A 22,602-nucleotide genomic window follows, 5' to 3' on the forward strand; every position below is an offset into this window, starting at 1 on the left:
AACGATTTTGTTTGATTCATGATTATGTTATTGCACGAATTGACCAAGTTTATAGATGCCATACAGGTAACTTTATACACAATTCTAAGTTAAAGAATTTGATGTAGTTGTAATTTATTATGTAATGTTAAAAACGCCCCTTAAACCATTATAAATAATACGTATCACGAGTTAAAGTTAACTGTTTAGTAAAGTTCCCTGCCACTTTTTTTCTTAATATGATGAGTGGGTGGAAGGCTAACTCTTGCAGCAATTCACTTAATAACAGGGAAGAAGTAAAAAGGTATTGCAGAGTATAGACTAAATATTTCTCATTAAAAAAACACGTCTATTCTCATACAATATTACTGAATGAGTTTAAATTAGAACTGACTGACTGGTTAAGATTTTTATGAATTGGACAGTGAAGTATACTTTCATTATAGTAACATATAAAAGAAAGACTTCGTGGGCCTAGGCCTATACCAAGTTGTCTGTATTACATGAAAATATTGTTTTAGTTTTTTATTTTATCATTTGGACTTATGATGGCCACAAATAGCATTGAAGGGTCTAACAGTGAAATGAATAAGCCTATACATAATTTATTCATATTCTGATCAGAACGTCTGAGATGCTTCGCAGATGAAATACAGCAGCAAACTGTCACGAAATTGGTGCTAACCGGTCCTAACATGCAATTACCTGTCAGTCGGTCGGAAGATATTTAGGTAATACAATCAGTGTATCCGTTCTGGTGAGTGGACTGTCTCTCCCCACAAACTGTTGTCTACACATAAGTCTTAATGGCAGTTTCGATGAACTGACAGAAGAAATGACAGGTAAACTTGATCGTGAATACATGGACTTACTGTAGGTTGCTGAATTCTACAATAGTGACTAGGTGTGTTGGGAGAGAGTGAGAGGAGAAGAGAAAAAAGAGGGGGTGTTAGGGAGGAGAAAGCGGGAGACAGAGATAGCTTATCGAAAGTCACTCAGAGTTTTTTTGGGCAGTGCCAGGTTGGTCAGCTAATATAGGTTATATATATATATATATACATATATATATATATATATATATATATATATATATATATATATATATATATATATATATATATATATATATATATACATACATATACTGTATATATATATATGGGATGTCCAGAAAATTCTCAACATCTTAACATCTTGGTAGACAACAAACTAGAAACCTTTTTCAGAAACAAAAGGGAAGAAATCACCAAGTCTAGTTGGTGGGGTATGAGCCTGAACTTCAGTATAACGAAAACACTATTGATTAGCATCTCTCGTCCAGATTTCCCGCCCCATCCTCCTCTTCAGGTGGGTGGAACCGCTAAATGTGTCTGAAGCTTAAACTATACTTGGAATAGCTTTTGACTCACATTTAACTTTTAGAAACATCTAATTAAAGTCTCAGCAAATGCCGCATGGAAGTTAGGTATTGTACGTAAGGCCTAATATATTTGTAACAGTGATAAAACCAATGTAACCTGTTTTAGGTAATTTGGCCTTCCTTTACTAGGATACTGTTCTCCAATGAGGATGTCTGCTTCTACCAGACACTTATCTCTTTCAGACAGAGTGGATTTTGGTGGTAGGTTCCTGTTTCCAAACATCAGAAGTTATGACTTGGGCCATCGACGGGTGGTGTTTTGTTAGTAAATTTTTCGGGAGTTGTACGTTGTATTTAAATAGGGGTCTTTCACATTTACAATTGATCCCTGGTCCATTTTTCTTGCCAAGATCCACTAGATTTGCTGAACAGCAGCACAGATATGCTGTAAATGTGCCTTGTTATCGAACTTTTCAGTTGGAGAGGTCCTTTATTCCTCACACGGTTGGACTATGGAAATCTCCCTGAGGATTTTGTGCAACTGGAACTTCAAAAATTCAAGCGAAGATGCAAAGCATTGCTACCCTAAATCAATTCTTGTATTTTAATAATTGACTTAAATGTTTACCTGCTTATTTATTATTTTTTCTAATAACTGATTTCCTCTCCCTGCACTTCCTATTACCTTATTTTACTTCTCTCAAATGAACAACCAAACTCTTTGGAAACCTGAACTTCAAGTGGCCCTTGTGGGTTATTCCACACGACCAGAGTTCATTTTCTGATTAATAATAATAATAATAATAATAATAATAATAATAATAATAATAATAATAATAATAATAATAATAATTGCTAAGGGATTCACAATTTCGAGTAAAACAATGTATAAAAAAATCCACAATTATATAGTAAATATGTTACTATGCAAAATATACAAAGACTTTCGAACACTTGAACGGTGTTCCTCATCAGTGCTAACGCTAAAATGTAAAATGAAAGGGTAGTTTTCTTACGAATAGTTTTTGGAATAACCTAACAACACCCGAACCCGCACTTCCGGGATGGGCTGTTATCTTCTCGGCCCGCCCCCATTTTCTAAAAACTATTCATAAGAAAACTGCCCTCTCATTTTACATTTTAACGTTAGCACTGATGCGGAACACCGTTCAAGTGTTCGAAAGTCTTTGTTTATTTTACATTGTAATATATTTACTATATAATTGTGGATTTTTATTACACAATGATAATAATAATTTTTATTATGTGCAGTGTGTGAGAGCGCGTGAGTGTGTACGTGTAGTTGCATATGAAGAAATGTAAGTATGGATTATCATTTTGGTCCAACAGGGTTTATTCCCTTCACGGAAAGTGACTGTCAAAGGTACCGAACTCGAATATCTTTGCACTGCAATTTCCGCTTTATCTTCGATGTAGGATTAGCTTTTCCTTTTCTTCTCATCTCATTTTTCGTTAGAACCCGGTAAGATAAAATCATCAGCCTGCCGCTCCCCAATGCCTTCGACTGAAGGACAAATACTTGGTACGACAACCGCTCTCCCTAGTAGCACTTACTGCTGACATTAACTGGATAGCTTTTTATGCCCTTTGGCAAATTATCCAATATTTTTTTCCGTCCTGCCCGTCAGTTACCTTCAGTGTCTTATCACGAAGGCACTTTTCGTTCCACGCAAACTTCCAACTTGATGACAGAATAATATTATAATACAGATACTTCCCAAGGACTCTCGTGATCGATAATTTCACGAAGTTTATGGAGTTTATAATCATACTCTCATATTCTATCACTTAGGCGCTTTTTACGACAATTAGACGAGTGAGGATGAGAGTGAGAATGAAGATGACTTTAGCTCTAAATTTAATGTCGCTCACTTGTTCCTCGTTCTCCAACTAATATGAGTACTCCCATATGTATGTGTGTGTATATATATATATATATATATATATATATATATATATATATATATATATATATATATATATATATATATATATACATACATACATACATACATACATACATACATACATACATACATATATACATATATATATGTATATATATGTATATATATATATATATATATATATATATATATATATATATATATATATATATATATATATATATATATGTCTGTGTGTGACTGAAAAATTTAGCCTGATTTCTTTAAAGGTACAAAATAAGCACTGTGCGCAAGAGTATATAAGAGCAGTGATTATTCCAGCCACACAGTTCAGTATTGTGGCTCGGATTACGCACACTAAAGGGATATTGACTTAGGACAAAGATTTGCCGACTGAATGGGATTCGTATCCTCGACAGTGTATGAATTCATTTGTATATATATCGCCCGAGATTAAGACCCAATTTTTCCAGTACGTATTCGTAATGAAGAAGAAACGATGCGACCACAAAAAAAAACTTAATAAACCAAATCTATTCATAACGATGGAACACTGAATATGCATAATGTACGGAGGCCCCCAGAAATGACTGAGGCCAGGAACAAATCGTATTGACTCGGCCATAATATGATTACATAAGGCTGCTTTTCTCTATTTTCAGAGGGGCCGATTGCCTTCCATTATTCACGGAACTAAGCCTCCATCAATTTCACCCAATTATTCATCTGGCCATTCGTTTACTTTTCGTTATTTATGGCACGGTTACGTTTATTGGCAAAGCTATCTCTCAAATGATTTTTATATTGCCTTCCGATTGTGGTATTATGAGGTTGCTCGACTCCTTTTTTTTTATTTTCATCTATAAAATTGCTTTCATTCACCATACCGTGTGGGTAAAAAAAATTGCTATATATTTTTCATTATAATTTACCTGTCATTAATTGGCAGTAAACCAGACGATTTCTATTCTTTCAACTAACCGTTATAAGTGAATTTTATATTTATTCCTCTTTATTTATAATTTAAGTTGTATTCGGCATATCGACAGCGTAATACTTCTTCTACAAGTGTTAGTGAAGGATCACAAAGATTTGCTGTCGAGTAAATCTTTTCCTTTTCTCCTCTCATACATTTATATTCCCAGGGTGTTTTAGGGCGGCATTTCGCAGTTGCATTTAGAAGTGAGAGAGAAAAAAAATAGGGAATGGGCGACGCACGCCGCGTTTCCTGGGAATTGAAACTGGCACAAGATATACGAGGAAAAGGGATGGCTTCTGTCGCTGCAGCATTTATCAATGGTAAGCCCGACGACGGTGTATCCGTCTAAAAGAAATGTTTGACCGTCGTTTCCTGCGTTAGAAGATGTTGGATAAGCATGGCTTTATTAGGATACTACTATTAGGTGTTTGTTCGTTATTACGACCTCTTGCACGGCCCAGAGAAATATCGGATAAGTCAAAAGTCAGAGGTATAAAAATATACAGAGATTAAATATTCAGAGATTCGCGATAAAGCAGCACTAAACTGGGTCAGATCTCAGAGGTGTATTTACAGTAAGACGGTGAAACCAGGGATTCCACGAAATTCCTGAAATTTTCAGGGAATTCGTGAAATCACCAATTCACTACACTTTCGCCGTGTTATTACTAGGCCCTCGGGGATCAAATGTCCCTAAGTGAATTGGTGATTTCACGAATTCCCTTCGTGAAATCCCTCGTTTCACAATCTTACTATAACATTATATACATCGAGACTCGTTAAAAGGATTACTAAAATAGGTCAGAAGCCAGAAACATAAGAATACATCGAGACTCGAGCAAAGAAATACTCAGATAAGTCAGAGCTCAGCAGCGTACAAATAGGTCGCAAAAAGAAAGTTGTCAGACAGATGAAGAGTCAGCAGTGAAGAAGAAGAAAAAAAAAAAAATAGAATCACTGAATGAAAAAGGTGCATAGGCCAGACGTCAGCAGTGCAAAAACATACCGAGACTTGCAAAAAGAAACAATTACTGTGATAAACTTCACAATATATTTACTAATACAATAGATTAAATACCAAAAGAGTTCGGTACAACACCAAGTCTGCCCTAAACTACCTATCTATAAAAATACGAAAGATAAAACAATAAGACCTTAAATATACCTCGTAAGATGCGACATAAAATTTCACCGGAACTGTGTGGTGTTCGTAACCTATCAGAAAAAGAGAGAGAGAGAGAGAGAGAGAGAGAGAGAGAGAGAACGGCTAAAGGAAATGGTCTCCCTGACCATTATCGTAACAGGGCGGTGCTCACAGACTGTGCCCTGTCGGCGGTGGGCTCTTCTTTGCATACTTTCCCCGAGCTGTAATGTTCCACTGATGCGCCATAGAGCCAAATGTATTCACATTTAGGCTTGAAAAGATGGCCGTGAAAATTTTATCAGATACTGATTCAGTGTAGATTCCCCGACTCCAGCTTCCTTGAAAGGGACCTTTATCTATCTCTCTGCCTCCTTCTTCCTTTCCTGGTTACGTTGCCACTCTCTAAAATGTAATCGTCTACCTATTCTATCTATTCATTTGTCTATCTATCTATCTATTCATCTACTTTCCACCAATCCAGACGTTGGTCAGCATGTCATTAATTGGATGTATTCTTTATTCTCCACATTTACTTATCTCTCTCCATTTACTGATTCTGTTGCAATTTCCTTCGATATTTAACTGTCTATCTATTTACATATCTATCTATCTGCCTTTTCCCCTCTCATTTAGATAAAGAATAGATGTCATTACCTTTTAGTTTAAATCGCCCTTTGGTCTAAGATAATAACTAAAACACAGTTTTTACAAGAAAAATAAATAAAAATCTATTCTTTTACTTTCCACTAAAGCTCCACTCGCACACTTGGCAACACTAGCGTCGTTCTGCCCTGAGGCTATTCCTTATTGCCTGATACTTATTTCCGAAATGATTTTCATAATCACCTACCATCTCCATTTTATTGGAATGCTCCCATTCTTTCGACTTTCCACGGTTCCCCTTTTCTTCCTTACCTCTTTACCGGTGGGTGTATGGCTTCCTTCACGTTTCCCTTCGTCGTCTCTTCATTTCTTTCCTCCTTCGTGTGCGTACCAAGAACAGGTCTTTGTATTGAACATAATACGTTTCCATCTTCCTCCCCTTGATTTTTATGAGTTGTTTCCTTTATATTATTTTTTCTTAATAAGATTCGTCTGGTTTCCTTTTGTTGCTTTTAAAAAACCGATTATCATGAATCTTGCAATCTTCATTATTCAAAACTTCGTCAGTTTTAACCACGCTGTCTGTATATATTCAAATGGAATTTATGCATTCATGGTGACCCCTTTAATACTGTTGTATTTGAATCTATTTTCATTCTCCATTTGGCAATAAATGTCCTTAAGTTAAACCAGCAAGAGGAAAACTTCTAATAACTCAGCATGTACAAACATCTCTCTCATGTATGAACCACTCCAGGACAGATAAAATGCATAGCAAGTTTCTGTTCACATGGACCACATTAATTTTTTTTTCAGAAGGACCGTATTATGGACGCCCAGAGTACTGCTCATTTCTCCTACAGTTGGCTCCGTTATATACGTCGAGACTCTAGTACAAATTTCCTCAGACTTACTCAGATGTGAGGTATAAATTGTGCACACCAATGTGGTGAGTCCAATCAATTTCACTTAGAAGGGCTAAATCGAATGGAAGGTTATCACCTGGATCGATGAAAGGTCGGAAAATTGGATTAAAAGTCACTGGCATGCAAGCTGCAAGCTTGCGCACATAACCCTTTAAGTAGTGTAAGTACTTAGACTCCGACTCTTAATATGAACCTTTGCGGTTTAGTTGGTAATACCCTTTCCTATCCCTAGATAGTCCATAGTTCGATTCCAAAGTGCGGTATAAATTTATTTATGTAAAACAATAATACTTGAAGAAGAAATACGTCCCAACAAAAATACTGAGAAGTACAACCTTGCTAGGAACTTCATTCCGTCCCCCGACTGTCACTTCCTTCCGGCAAACAGCACCAAATCCTACAGTTAGCCAAATCGTTTCATGCATGATTTTCCGAGACCTTCCTTCCGTAGCTTTCATCAATATTCTGCGGCTGATCTCATAAGCGCAGGCATCAAAGACCACTTACAGCTCTCTGCACAGGTTATGGCATAATCTGTTTTTTTCATAATGACGTACAGTTAGTTACTCTTTTCGTGCTGTCCTCAGTTTATTGCGAGTGATTTTCTCTATTTTGTCAGTATTATTGGTTTAGCCAGCATATGTGCCTACTTCCTTTCAGACACGCGAAACAACAACTGAGTTTTAAAACTACTTTTTCTTCTGGATATTTTCAATTACATTCTCGGCGTTCTTCGAAGAGAGATGTAAAATCTAGTGTGGAACAATAAGAAAAAATCCTACATGGTCATATTCATTGCATCTGGTGACCTGGATGTAATGTTTAGTCGGAACACAACTAATAATCTCCTTCTCTTTCTCTCTCTCTTGATCTACTTGCGTTCTTTTCTCCGAAATTTTCACTTGATGGCTACATTCTTTCTGTAGAAGTAAATACTTCGACAAGAACTTTAAATTAAGTTTCCTGGAATCAGACAAAAAAAAAAAAAAAAAAACTCCCCCGACGTCGAACGCCTGTTGTTGGTATTGTTCCTCTTGTGAAGTGGAGAGAAGTGGTAATGTTTATGTGAGAAACAGCTTGGTATTGCTTATACCCTCTTATTTTTGCATTATTAATTATCTACTTGCAAAGCGAGTTATTCTTCTTCTTCCTTTCTTTTGGGAAAGAGAGAGAAGAGGGAAAAAGTAACGCCATTCCTGTTACAAAGTTTGTTTGTGTGTGTGTGTGTGTGTGTGAGAGAGAGAGAGAGAGAGAGAGAGAGAGAGAGAGAGAGAGAGAGAGAGAGAGAGGTTGGCTGCTAAAAGCGTACTGTAAATAGTGAAAAAATTGATGTCATTTATGTTTGAAAGGCACAAAGGTAAATTGGATTAAATGAGAGAGGGACACACACACACACACACACACACACACAGAGTTGGGTGAGGGGGGAGGGGAGGGGATGGGAAAAGGGAGAGGGAGAAGCATGATATGATATGTCTCTCGAGTTTGATGAAGCAAAGCGCGGATATCCCTGCCACTCACAGGCGCACTCTCCCATCCATCACGTCTCCTTTAATATTGTTTCCTTTTGACGGCTTTCGATTATCCGGAGAAGGAGAGAGACGGAATCTTTCAGGTGTGCATCGTTCCCCCCTTTCACTATTTCACTCACTGCGCCCCTCTCTCTCTCTCTCTCTCTCTCTCTCTCTCTCTCTCTCTCTCTCTCTCTCTCTCTCTCTCTCTCTCCTATGAGGCACACTATCTCATACTATGTCTGCTAAAAATCGAATTATTACACTTAACTAAAATTATATGCGGTTGGTCCGTAAACCTCTCTCTCTCTCTCTCTCTCTCTCTCTCTCTCTCTCTCTCATTTATTGGTAAATTTTTTGAAATCTCAACATTCAAATTTTATAACGAAAGTAAACTCCTGGTATGTGTCACACTCTCTCTCCAACTTCTAAATATTCAATCTATTTCGAGATCTAATTAACAAGTCATAGCCCGATGAATGACTTCAGATATCATCAGATTCACCCAATTTGTGTTAGGTAATTCAGGACAGAGAGGGACTAATGATGGGCAACAGCTGACTCTCAGCTTGATTATCTGGCAGGTATGTTCGTAAGGTAGGAATAAACCAAGCTGATCAAAGGAAGAGATAGGTCTCTCTCTCTCTCTCTCTCTCTCTCTCTCTCTGGATTTGGTTACAATAAATGAGTGTTGTACAATAGCTATCAAGGTGTCATTGTTGTTGAAATATCAAATCTCTCTCTCTCTCTCTCTCTCTCTCTCTCTCTCTCTCTCTCTCTCTCTCTCTCTCTCTCTCTCTCTCTCTCTCTTTCCATTCTGCTATTCTGTCGGCTTAGTCAGTGAATGCCTCTTGAGTCCATTAAAAACTTATCGTTACATTTCAAAAGACTCGTTTTAGTTACGAGAAAGAAGTTTTGCACAATAGCAGCCCATGTGGAATTCTTGGTTTCATTTACTATGTAAATCTGCCTGTCAGTCTATCAAACAGTTAGTAAGCAAGAAACTGAAATTCATTGACTCCGTCTTTGTAATACAAATTCAATTACAATCCAATATACCACAAAGATCAAGTAGATTGTCCACGAAGCGTAGAGTCCACATACAGGGCCGTCGACCTCCATTAATCCATTACTGGCGTAAATTGCTAAGTGATAGTACCTCATTATTACTTCCCGAGAAATAATTATCGCCTCTGTGTATCTCTCTTGTATTAACAATGATAGTGTCCTCTGACCCTATTAGTCGTCTGTCAGAGAGAGAGAGAGAGAGAGAGAGAGAGAGAGAGAGAGAGAGAGAGAGAGAGAGAATAGGTGTGACGAAGGTACTATCGATTTTAGAAAGGTGCACAGCCTCTCTCTTTATCTTATCCTTGGCTATATCATAGAAAGCATTCTACATTCACGCATATACATGCACAACCGCACACACACATATACATATATATATATATATATATATATATATATATATATATATATATATATATATATATATATATATATATATATATATGCAAATACCACAAGAACTCACCTCCTGACATACGCACAAAGCACACGCATATGAGAAACACAGCCGACACCATACATCCTTTTTAATGTATACTGTCGTTCCTAATAATGTCATGTCAAATGTATCATTCCCAATAAAGGCAATACAATGTCGACTTTTCCAACATCTTTAGCAGGACTCTGTTCGCAACTTGTATAAAGAATTATGTACCATTCTCCATTCTCAAACAAACACAGTTGACGTATATAAATCTCCATTTTGTTCCCCTTGTGTCAGGCACTACATTTCTGCTCGCAAGAGCCCTTGACCTTTCTGTTCGTTGTTTTGAATAAATTAGTAAGTTTGTAGACTCCACCTCTTACACCTTCGCTACATTGGTGACCACAGAGATGGCCAGCCCAGCCAGCTCCAACGATGCCAGCCTCTCCAGTGATAGTGTTGACGTCACCTCCATACGTCTGCCCTTCCCTTCACGCCCCACAATCCAGAAGCTTGGTTCTTCAGGGCGGAGACAATCTTCCAGTCCAAGAAAATCACCTCCTCAGCACACATAGCAGATGCTGTCCTCAAATTCTTGCCGGATGACGTTTTCAAGCAAGTCATAGGATGGTTCGCAGAACTTAAAACCCATCACCTACAAATCACCGAAGGACTAAGAGCCAAGAAGTTCCTGGACAATGTGGGGGCAGTCACAGGAAAAGAGTGGCCATCGCACATCTATAAGTAATTACAACGGCTGGTAATGCTACCCGCTGCAAACGGCCGCCCTGAGTTAACCCTGGACCTTGTGAGACAGGTCCTCCTCACAAAACTGCCCTGCCAAACAGTGGCGGCCATGCCCAATGCTTCTACCATGCCCATCGAAGAATTCCTAAGTTTGGTCGATGCAGTACACATGGCCCACAAAACAGCGGAGGCCACCCAGCCACCCATAGCAGCAGCAGCATGATGGTCCCAGCAGTCAACCGACATGGAATCCGACAGCAACCCAGAGGAACTGGCCACCCCCATCCAAAAGCGGAGCTTCCCCAAACAATTCAATATCAGAAAGACCAGGCAGAAAAAAACGAACCACCAGAGGGAATGTGCTCTTCCACTGGAAGTTTGGAAGAAAGGCCAGCAAATGTGAAAAAGGCTGCCAGTTCTCAAAAAATAAGCAAGAGGGTCGCATCAGCAGCCCAAATAACTAAACGTCAGTGGTGAGCTGACCGGTTGCCTTGTAAGAGAAGCTGTGCCTGCTTTCTGTTGTCTTTCTTCCAGGTATGAACGCAATGGCTCAATGTGCTTCTTCATAAGGGACGAGAGGTCAAACTCAGAATTCCTCGTTGACACCGGGCCATGCAAATCATTCATGCCAGCCAGTCAGCACGAACGACTCAACCCCACCCACCAACAACCACGTATCCACTGCTAGCAGAACACCACTCAAGATATATGGGAGGCGGACCACGAAACTGTCATTCATCATGGCAGAAGTAACATTAGTGCTTTTAGAAGCAGACTTCCTGGAAGAAGCTGATCTTGAAAACCACCCCAGCATCATCACAGTAATAACCAATAAAGCAACCCACCACCATATTGTCATGACAACAGCAGATATGACAAACCGTACCCATTGCATCAGCCATCCCACCACCAGAAATATGCCACCGCCAACAGGAATTCCCAGAGGCCTTCAAAGATTACCTGCAGCACAGCTTAACTAAACCAGCAAAGGACAACATCCAGCACCACATAGAAACAGAAGGTCCACCAGTACACACCCAATTCAGATGTTTGACCCCAGAAAAACTCACCTAAGCCAAACAAGTATTCAGGAAAATGGAGAAGGCAGGAATATGCCAGAAAGGCCCCAACCCATGGGCATCCCCCCTCCACGTGGTACCAAAATCCGAAGGAACATGGCGGCCACATGAAGACTATCGGTGGCTAAACGTTAAAATGATGCCCAACAGATACCGGTTGCCGAACATAGCAGACATCACCAACCAAATGGACGGCACCAAAGTCTTCACCAAAACAAATCTGCTGAAGGGATACTCCCAAGTTCCAGTAGCGAAGGAAGAGATAGAGAAGACAGCAATTATCACCCCGTTTGGAACCTACATGTTCAATTACAGCTGCTTCGGCCTTCAGAATGCGGGGTAACCTTCCAAAGACTAATGGACAAGCTCCTGGGCAATCTTTCCTTCTGTGTTGTCTATGTCGACGACATCCTCATATTTAGCCTCAACCTCAAGCAACACCTGACAGATGTCAAAAGGGTGCTACAAATACTCAAAGAAAACATACTTGTAGTAAGGGAAAACAAATGCGAGTGGGCAACATGGTGGAATTCCTGGGACATCAAATAAGCCCAGATGGCATCAAACTCCACACAGCAAAAGTAGGTAACAACTTCCCGAAATCAACCACAATCAAAATAGTACAAGAATTTTCAGGACAAATTAATTACTATCACTGATTTATAGCCAATATCACTAAAATCATGAGCCCAATATAAAATTGTTTAAAAGGAAAACCCAAGAAATTTTGTTGGTCAAATATTCAAGATAATGCATTTTTATTAGCAAAGTAGGCAGGCAATAACCTCTGCAGCCACATTAATCTTTCCTCTACCCCATAGGTCCCTCACTTTGATGACTGACATGAGTAACATGGTGACGGGCACAGTACTGGAGCAGGACACAGACAATGGTCATCGACCACTGGCGTTTTTCAGGAAAAAGTTAACGACAGCAGAACAAAAGTACTCCACATTTGATAGAGAGTTGCTGGCAGTCCACAAGCTATCCGCCACATCTACCACATGCTCGAAGGATGGCAGTTCATCATACAAACAGACCACCAACCATTGGCGCATACCATCACAAAAACCACAGACGTATGGTCAGCACAACAGCAGCGTCACCTGTCAACAACAGCTGAACACTCCTGCACCATCCAGTACCTGAACGGTTCTTCACATGCCGTGGCTGATGTACTATCAAGAAACTGCACCAAAATCATCCAGATCGGGATAGCCTATCCCAAAATAGCAGAAGCGCAAAAAGACAAAGTGAACCTACAGTGACTGTAGTGGGACGACCCCCGCCCTCACGTAGAGTGACCTATCTAACAATAATGGAGAGATGACCATCGTCTGAGAAACAAGTACCAGACATCCTCACCCCTACCTGTCAGCAGGTCCTCAGAAGGAAGGCTTTCAACTTCGCCCACAACCTGTCCAACCCACCTGAAAGCCAACATCAAAAAGTGGATGAGAGTATGCCTTCTGTGTCAGATGTCAAAAATAACGAGGCATGCATAGAGCAGAATATCAAAATAACGAGGCATGCATAGAGCAGAATAGCAGAGTTCCACACAACACACCGCCATCTCGCCCTCATCCATGTCAACATAGTGGGCCCTCTACCTGCCTCAGAGGGGTACAGATACCTGTTCACCATCATTGACAGAAATACCAGATGGCCAGAAGCAATACCAATATGGCAACAGATGGCAGAGAGTTGTGTGAAAGCTCTCATCTTATGGGTCGGCAGACATGGAGTCCTGCAGATCATCACGAGTGACAGGGGGGCCAACTTCACATCCAGTTTATGGAACACCCTCGCAGAGAGTTTGGGAACAAAGATAGTACGCACGGTGGCATACAACTCAGAAGCCAACGGCATCGTCGAAAGGCTACACCGATCATTAAAAGCATCACTCACCCCCAGATGTCAAGGTGGGAGTTGGAGAAAGGAGTTATCTTGGGTCCTAGTAGGCCTGTGAACGTCGCCACCCGCAGCATTTGACGCATCTCCAGCAAAAGCCCTATAAGGACAAGCATTAATATTGCTGGCATACATCTTTCAACATCCAACAAGCCTGGCATCCGTAAAGCACTAAAACGGATAATGCTGGCCAAGAAAACTTATAGCCAGAAAAGTGTACACCCCCCAAGAACTGCAGAACATAAAATATGCATTCATATGATTGGATGCAAACAGAGCCTCACCCCGCTTCTCCCCAACCTACTTGGGACCATACCAGATCATCCAAAGAAGAGACCAGGCCTACCAGATGACAGTTGGCTGATCGCCTCAAACAGCATACCTCCCAGACACCGACCTACAACAATAGGCCTATCTAAGGGGGGGGGGAGTCCTGTAGGGACCCACATGGACCTACATAGTCGTCCATCTTACCTGGCTGTCCAAACTCATACCCTACGGGCATCTGTTCCTCACAATAAGCATCTCCTGACATACACACCAAGCACACGCATATAAGAAACACAGCTGACGCCATACATCCTTTTTATGTATACTGTCATTCATAATAATGTCACATCAAATGTATGATTTCTAACAGAGGCAATACAGTGTCAGCTTTCCAGATATATTTATCAGAACTCTGTTTGCAACTTGTATATAGAATTATGTACCATTCTCTATTCTCAAACAAAAACAGTTGACTGTATATTAATCTCTATTTTAGTTTGCCTCGTGTCAGGCACTACATTTCCGCTCGCAAGAGCCCTTGACCTTTCTGTTTGTTGTTTTGAATAAATTAGTAAGTTTGTAGACGCTGCTTCTTACTCATGCCTTTGCTACACTACAGTAGCTTGATGTCTAACTGACTAATCGGCAGAGATGATCCAAATATATGAAGGCTATTTAATAATGTATTTTAGTAAGTGGCATGTAGTGAAGTCATGAACTTTACATAAGTGCAGATGAAAGACAAAATTATCAAAACGTATTATTTTCCACTCATTTCTAAACATAAGGTTGTATCTTGTAATATGAGTGAAATAATTCTTACCTGTAATACGTGTGACATTTGAAGATATTTCTTAAAGTGAGTGAAAAACGAGTACAAAAAATTTTTCAGCTCTACTCCTAATGCAAATGATTGATCACTCTCCCCTACAAAATATTTAAATGCCTCTCAGTTACCGTTTCACGCCATGCGCATTATTTTTGTACATATAAGTTACGAAAGTCTATGGTCATAATCGTCATGATTTCATGATTTCACGGATTCACCGTGAACGGAAGGGTTGATATTTAAATTGAAAACTTAACCTTCAAGGCGACAAACGCGCAAAAGGATATACACAGCTGAAGGCTGGTTGTCACAACTTGCAAATGGACATGAATTTGTAACTGGCTGGGTACAACCATTTGGGAAGAGAAGATGGCCATACATAAATTCTCAACAGTATATATATATATATATATATATATATATATATATATATATATATATATATATATATATATATATATATATATACATATATATATATATATATATATATATATATATATATATATATATATATATATATATATATATATATATATATATATATATATATATATATATATATATATATATATATATATATATATATATATATATATATATATATATATATATATATATATATATATATATATATATATATATATACATATATATATATATATATATAATATATATATATATATATATATATATATATATATATATATATATATATATATATATATGTGTGATTATGTGCGTGAGGGTGAATACAAGCTAAGAACACGTCGACCAACTAGGAAAGATCTCTTATTTTCAGACACGAAGAAGATGAAAGGAAACACGTGTTTCCTTTCATCTTCCTTTGTGACTCAAAATAATGAACATATTAAGTACGTGTGAGCGTGATAAACCTTATTGACGAAATTTCATATAATCATGATGATGCATATTAGATACTTCTTGATAAAACTGGAAAACCTTACAATAAGTAATAAACATATACGGTTAAATTACCAAAGAAATGTTATCCATTAATATCTTATTAATTTTCATGGGGTCCTGTTGAATTGCTGTATACTTTCTAACAGTAAGAAATAATTGGCTATAAGCTCAACTTTCTGGAATAAAACTTTAAATCATAATACTGTTACATGGGTGACTCTGCGAATCAATATCCAGTTAAACTGAGATAGAGCAATACACATTAGGCAATGATGTAAATGTCACTTATGTAAAGAACAACGCCCCTGTTATAGGTTTAGTGTAAAAAATGACCCTTATGAATGTATTAAAGGAATGTTATTCAGTACGGTAATAATAACATAAGCAGCAGTACTAGAATTACCGCACTGTAACGTATAAAACAATCACATGAAGAATTTCTGTCAAAAAAAAGAACGCAAACACACAGAAGTACAGAGAAAAGAAACAAATAAATGATGAAACGCAGAAATAAAATGAAACTCACGGCAGAGGAAAATTCTGCAGGAAAACGGGCCAGCCAACGCAGGCAAAGGCACTGAACGGAAAGGTTTTCGAAAAGTGCTGCTGCCACAGATGCTGTCTTGCGAAAAGATGATCCTCTCTAAAAGTTTGAAACCTCTGTAATAGCTCTTGCCGTCCCCGTCATCCATGCAAAACACCGACTGATTTCTTCTTTTCTCTATTTTCTCTCTCTCTCTCTCTCTCTCTCTCTCTCTCTCTCTCTCTCTCTCTCTCTCTCTTCCTCTTTTTTTATTTTTTTATTTGAAGTCGATGGAACTGGGAACTCGTGCCTTTTCCGACCCCTAATTCCGGGAGGTTCTTTTTATTTGAAGTCGCTAGGACAAGCATTCACGTGTCTTGAACGATTTCTAGTTTAGAGAAAAATGAAGAACACGTGATAGATTGGCGAATTCGGGATAGGAGGAAGATCGGGTCAGAGAAGAAATGGAGAGAAGTAAAGAAATGTACACGACTTCGGGAGAAGGACGAAGAGAAAATAGAAAAAAACCGACGGTGGATAGACGGATTCGAGGATGGGAGAAAGGATTACATTTCGAGACGGGAATAAAGTGAAGACACATGATCGAATTTAGCAAATGAGAGAAAGGGCATAAGAAAAGGCATGTCAACGGGAAGAAAAGGGAAACTGGATGGAAAGAGCAGCACCTCGGGGGGGGGGGGAAGTAATCCAGATAGAAATCTAGGGCAACTTGAGGGGAAAATTAAACCAGACAGAAAGATTAACTTGGAGGAAAAGTAAGCCAGATATAAACGTAAATTGATGGAAAACTTAACCATGCAGAAAAATAACCTGAGGGAAAAATATACCGGCCTCTTAAGCTTACAAACTCAGATGTGGAAAATTTCCCGTTTCTTCGTTTCTCCGAGCGACCAATGACATTAAAAATCTTTTTAATTTGGCTTTCTCTATTGTATTTATATTTTATCGCTAAAAAGCACTTCAGGCTTGTTTTAAAAAATTTATTTCGTTAATGAAACTCCCTAGTGTTATTTTTGATCCGTTTAATAAAGCTGTGCTAATTGTCAGCCTTTCCATTAACAATGGAAGCTTCTATTAACAATGGAAACGCACACTAATTTTCAGACTGTAAAATTATAATGAGCCACAAAAACAAAAACGCAGCTTGCGGTTAACTGAGAGCCATTTTTTGTTTCTGCCTAAAGTCCGGTATTTCATTTACAATAGTTTCAGCGGAAACTGCATTCACCGCTATTCTTTTCATCCGGAGACTGTTACCTACTTTCAAAAACAGAAATATCCCAACTATAACACTACAATTGCATACATACACAAATAAATGTCAATACTGTTTGTTTGTCATAAACACACACACACACAAATATATGTAATCACTTTGAAACGTGATTCATGTTTCACACATCACCACATATTGCCTAATACATAAAATAATACCATATTGAAACAGCGTTTACAGAAAAACTACCAATATTTCTTCCTATGAGCATTTTTATTCTGGTCAAAGCAATAAGGTTAAGAAATCATTGTTCACATCTGTTTTCAAGAGCATTACGTATATGCAGCCCTAAATAAATAGATGAGATCAGGAATACAAGCATGAAACTTAAATATCCTGACAGTGTATTAGACAGTGCATTAAAAGCAACAAACCAAAAATTGTATCAAAACAACAAAGAACTTTACTGCACAAAAAATTTGCTTGTACTACGATATACAGAAATAATAATTTGAAAGATATCTCCCATTTTCTTAAGAATTTTGGTGCTAATATCGCATGTAAAAACAATAAAACGTGTACTTAAAAAGAACTCTCCCGACAATACTAAAGGGCGTGCATATAAAGTTCCATGGGAGTATTGTAACAACTTTTTAGTGGACAATCAAGTAAAACACTAGAAAAGACAACAGAACAGCATAAAAAAAATGTGTAACATATGCACAGGTGAACAGAGGAATATTTGTACATGCCAGTGAGAACAATCGTACTATCAACTGGGAAGGGGTAGAAAGATAACAAATTCTAACAATGCAATGGGAAGGCATATCATTGCATCTCGCTTTAAAAAAGAAAGTTATGGCCATAATATGAATGTCAGTCAAGGCATGTATTAACTTGGATAAAAAAATTCCAAATAAATTTGTAAAATGTTTAAATTTTATGGAAAGCAGTAGATATGCATGGAAAAAGTATTATCATATATCTAAACATAGTACGGGGTCACTAGGGCTAATGGGGTTTTCCCTTTGACACCTGTCAGATGTAGATTTGTAGTCTCCAACGGTTTGTGTTTGTCGGTACTTTCGTTTGAGTGTATATGGTGATTTCTATATCTAAAATTAACGAGTTTAGACACCACTCCCCCTTTGACACTTGTTCTGTAGCTAATGTTATTCGCCCTATTCTTGGTACAGACTTTCTCGCTGCTAAAAACCTAATTCTTGATTGTAAGGAACAAATCCTAATTGCTGTTGTGTGTGAATCCGGAGCCTCAAATGGTTGTAAATGTTCGTTCGTACTGACTCTGTGGTGTATATATTGTGATTTCTACCATCATGTATCAGTCCTTCGTCAATGGCTTGGAAATAAAGTTGAAACCAGTCAGAACCTACACCCAGTCTCTCATTTTTTCATTCATCCGAGTGATATATACATATATATATATATATATATATATATATATATATATATATATATATATATATATATATATATATATATATATATATATATATATATATATATATATCTTATACTTATATATATATATATGTATATATATACATATATGTATCAAAGGTCTACAGTGTTTAGAATTTTACGAATACAAACCAAACTGTGTTTCTTTCAAAGTATACAAACAAGTCTATTTACAACTAGACAAAGGCTATAAAAACCATTTTTATTTTTTCTCAATATATAGATTTGTTTATCTAAATATTTTTTAGAAACTGCTGTGAGCCTTTCATCCTATATTAATTAACATCCAATTCACTCTACCTCGGAAATAATATATTTTCATGTTACCGAAGGGGAATTTAGTTGATATTATAGTCCACCGCCCCGTGGATACGAGGAATCAGACACAGTGAATATTTGGCCACAAGAGAGGTATATTGATAAATAGTCATATTTTATATATATATCATATATATATATATATATATATATATATATATATATATATATATATATAACGGTGGACTTATTATCTATCATTGTACATTAATTACAGAGGTGGATATTAAAGCCAGGCTTATTGGAAACTGTTATTTCTATTAGCAGGTCTAAAACATGTAAACATAAAGGAGAATGTACTATTTAAAAACACACAAACTACAGTGTTTAGAATTTTATGAATACAAACCAAAACACAAACACACACACAAACACATTTTTTCTCAATATATAGATTTGTTTATCTAAATATTTTTAGAAACACACATGTTAACACACACACACATATATATATATATATATATATATATATATATATATATATATATATATATATGTACATTGTGTGTGTGTTATTTCTATTTATAAACATAAAGGAGAATGTTGTTAACTGTTATATAATCTCATAATCTGAATAACACTAGGAGCTCTGTTCCGTAAACGTAAACTCTTAAATTCTAGCACATTTTTATTGTATATTTTTGTATCTTAAAATTTCTTAAATAAGCATTTACCGTTTAAAAACTACATTCTCCTTTATGTTTACATGTTTTAGACCTGCTGATAGAAATAACAGTTTCCCATACGCCTGGCTTACCTCTGTAATTAATGTACAATGTAGATGTTTAATCACCATTAGAAGAACATTACAACAACTAATTAGTACATACACAACAATTTTGATAACACCTGATGGAATGGAGTAATGAGGCCCTTTTCATCTGTCAAGATTTAATTTTTCTCTCGCAACGTTGAATCCATGTTACTTTTTAGTCAATCGTTGCCTAAAGGTGACAGATCAAGGAGTAAACAGCGATCATTTGAATACAAAACGTAACCGTGCCTTCGGGCCAGGTGCAAATAGATTCAGTCGACGATACTGTGATCCAGCCGCTAATTAAGATCTTCCCAGCTGACTAACTCCTAATCTATTTAATCCAGAATGGATTTCGACATCAGGATTTCCAGTTCCAGCTTTGTCAAGATCTCTTCTTCAGTCTTCCTGTGAAATTATGTTTGTGTTTCCCTTGTGGTTACGGGGCTGCAGTTTATCTTTTTCCAATTCTGTTTACGTTGCCGATTGTGTTGGGCATGAACGTATGCGTTCAGGCATTTCAAAACACACACACTTCTTCCTCTCTCTCTCTCTCTCTCTCTCTCTCTCTCTCTCTCTCTCTCTCTCTCTCTCTCTCTCTCTCTCTCTCTCTCTCTCACACACACAGATATATATATATATATATATATATATATATATATATATATATATATATATATATATATATATATATATATATATATATATATATATATATATATATATATATATATATATATATATATATATATATATATATATATATATATATATATATATATATATATATATATACATACATACACTAGTTGACCAACCCGGCGCTGCCCAGAAGAACTTTGAAGAACTCAGAAAAATTTCCCTACATCCCCTTTGAATAATTTTGTCCTGTAAAGTATGTGTACCATCATTGAAAACACTTTTCTTTCCTGTGATTAATACTTCTGTCTTGAATTCATTACTTTAAATAAACATGATCTATACATATATAAATATATCCTTGCATTTATCTGATTAAAACGGTGTGTGTGAGAGAGAGAGAGAGAGAGAGAGAGAGAGAGAGAGAGAGAGAGAGAGAGAGAGAGAGAGAGAGAGAAAACGATTGACTTGCAGTGGCAAACATTCTCGGGTTATTTCTAATATGTCCTGATGTTTAACTCCATTCATAAAGGGAATTTATAAATGAGAAAGAAAAAGAGATAAAGGGAGAAGGACAGAGAAAGATTGCAAGCATGAATTTACTTTCAATAGTTAAAAGCCTCATAGATAAATTCCACTTCAGATTGTTTGATTGATGCCTTAGAGAGAGAGAGAGAGAGAGAGAGAGAGAGAGAGAGAGAGAGAGAGAGAGAGAGAGAGAGAGAGAGAGAGAGTTGGCAGAGGTGGTTGCTCTATGGAGAAGTTGTCGTTCGTGGTGGTGGTGTTGCCAAACTAACCCATAATTAATTTCAGACCTCATTTAAACTGACTTTGTAACGAAATACGTCACCTTATCGTCACGCAGCAGTTGCTAAAGCGAATTCCGAAGGTAAAACCGAACAATAAACGAACTAATTAATGAGGAAATTCGCATTTGAACGAATAAAAAAAAGGAAATACTGTATATGTTTACGTCAGGCTGAGCCATCAGCTACTGCGCATGCGAGGATGGGGAAGTCGTTCTTGGCTGCAGAAATCGAAACTCTGCTGATAGAAATTACCAATATAGATTTTCAATACTGATTTTATCGAGGTAATTAAATTTTTTATTAATAATTATCATAAATTAGGATTAAAATTCATGTAAATTCTGATAAAAAATTGATGCATAATGAAAGCAATTCTAATCTGTTTAATTTTTTTTATTATATGTTTGCAGTGGGAGGAGTTTAATGACGTCATAGAGACAAGAGAGTTTGTCGTTAAAAGCATATACCTTAAAGACAAGACACGAGGCACAAAAATCACAAGTAAGCAATGCACATGCCAACAATACTTCTGAAAGGTAATTATGATAATGTCTTTATGAAAATTGCATAAAAATAAGTAAAAAGTGGTGAAGTGTGTTTCAAGGTTTATATTATATTATAAAAAGATGGTAACTTACATAACTGAAACAGTCACACGTAAATATACTGAATTTAATCCTGACTTTTAATAAGGAATCCAATAGCATTGTCCTCGCTATGAAATAAGAGAAGGTCAGAGTTACCATTGAAAACTAGTAGATAATTTCAATATGCTTAGAAGAAAATCTCGTCATTTTTCATCTTAAACGAAAGTAAAATATATATGGTGAAATCTTGAAAATATTCTGCAAATTATTTCCTGAAATATAATGAAATTTCTGCGAAAAATAGATTTCTAGGCATGAGTCGTACCAAAAGCAGCAAACCAAATTTATTAATATTCGTGTGATTAATGAATGATTTCTAATGCGGCTTACTAAGTTCTGTCCATATATATAAGGCGTCTGTTACATTTATATGCGAAAAAAGCAGTTAAATGATTTTCATAAAAGTAGCAGCAGAGTAAACGTACTCTTATGTATTTGAACCTAGTTTCTTAAAGAAAAAAATAAAACTGTATAATCTAAAATTACCCCTTTCATAGGAAATTAGCCT

General features: G+C 36.9%; 2 protein-coding genes across 2 annotated transcripts in view; one reads left to right on the forward strand and one right to left on the reverse strand.

Annotated features, from left to right (window-relative positions):
* LOC136836527 (uncharacterized) overlaps nucleotides 1-10,497 on the forward strand; it is an 82,440-nt gene extending 71,943 nt beyond the window's left edge. The window contains exons 2-3 of the mRNA XM_067100915.1: nucleotides 6,810-6,913; nucleotides 10,281-10,497. Of these exons, the coding sequence (XP_066957016.1) occupies nucleotides 6,810-6,913; nucleotides 10,281-10,497 (321 nt within the window). The remainder of the gene's footprint in view (nucleotides 1-6,809; nucleotides 6,914-10,280) is intronic.
* The window catches only part of LOC136830532 (junctional adhesion molecule B-like), a 651,645-nt gene that overhangs the window by 211,503 nt on the left and 417,540 nt on the right, over nucleotides 1-22,602 (reverse strand). The gene's annotated exons all lie outside the window — the stretch shown is intronic.

The sequence above is a fragment of the Macrobrachium rosenbergii genome, chromosome 4 (genome assembly GCF_040412425.1).
Source record: "Macrobrachium rosenbergii isolate ZJJX-2024 chromosome 4, ASM4041242v1, whole genome shotgun sequence".
NCBI classification, from domain to species: Eukaryota; Metazoa; Arthropoda; class Malacostraca; order Decapoda; family Palaemonidae; genus Macrobrachium; species Macrobrachium rosenbergii.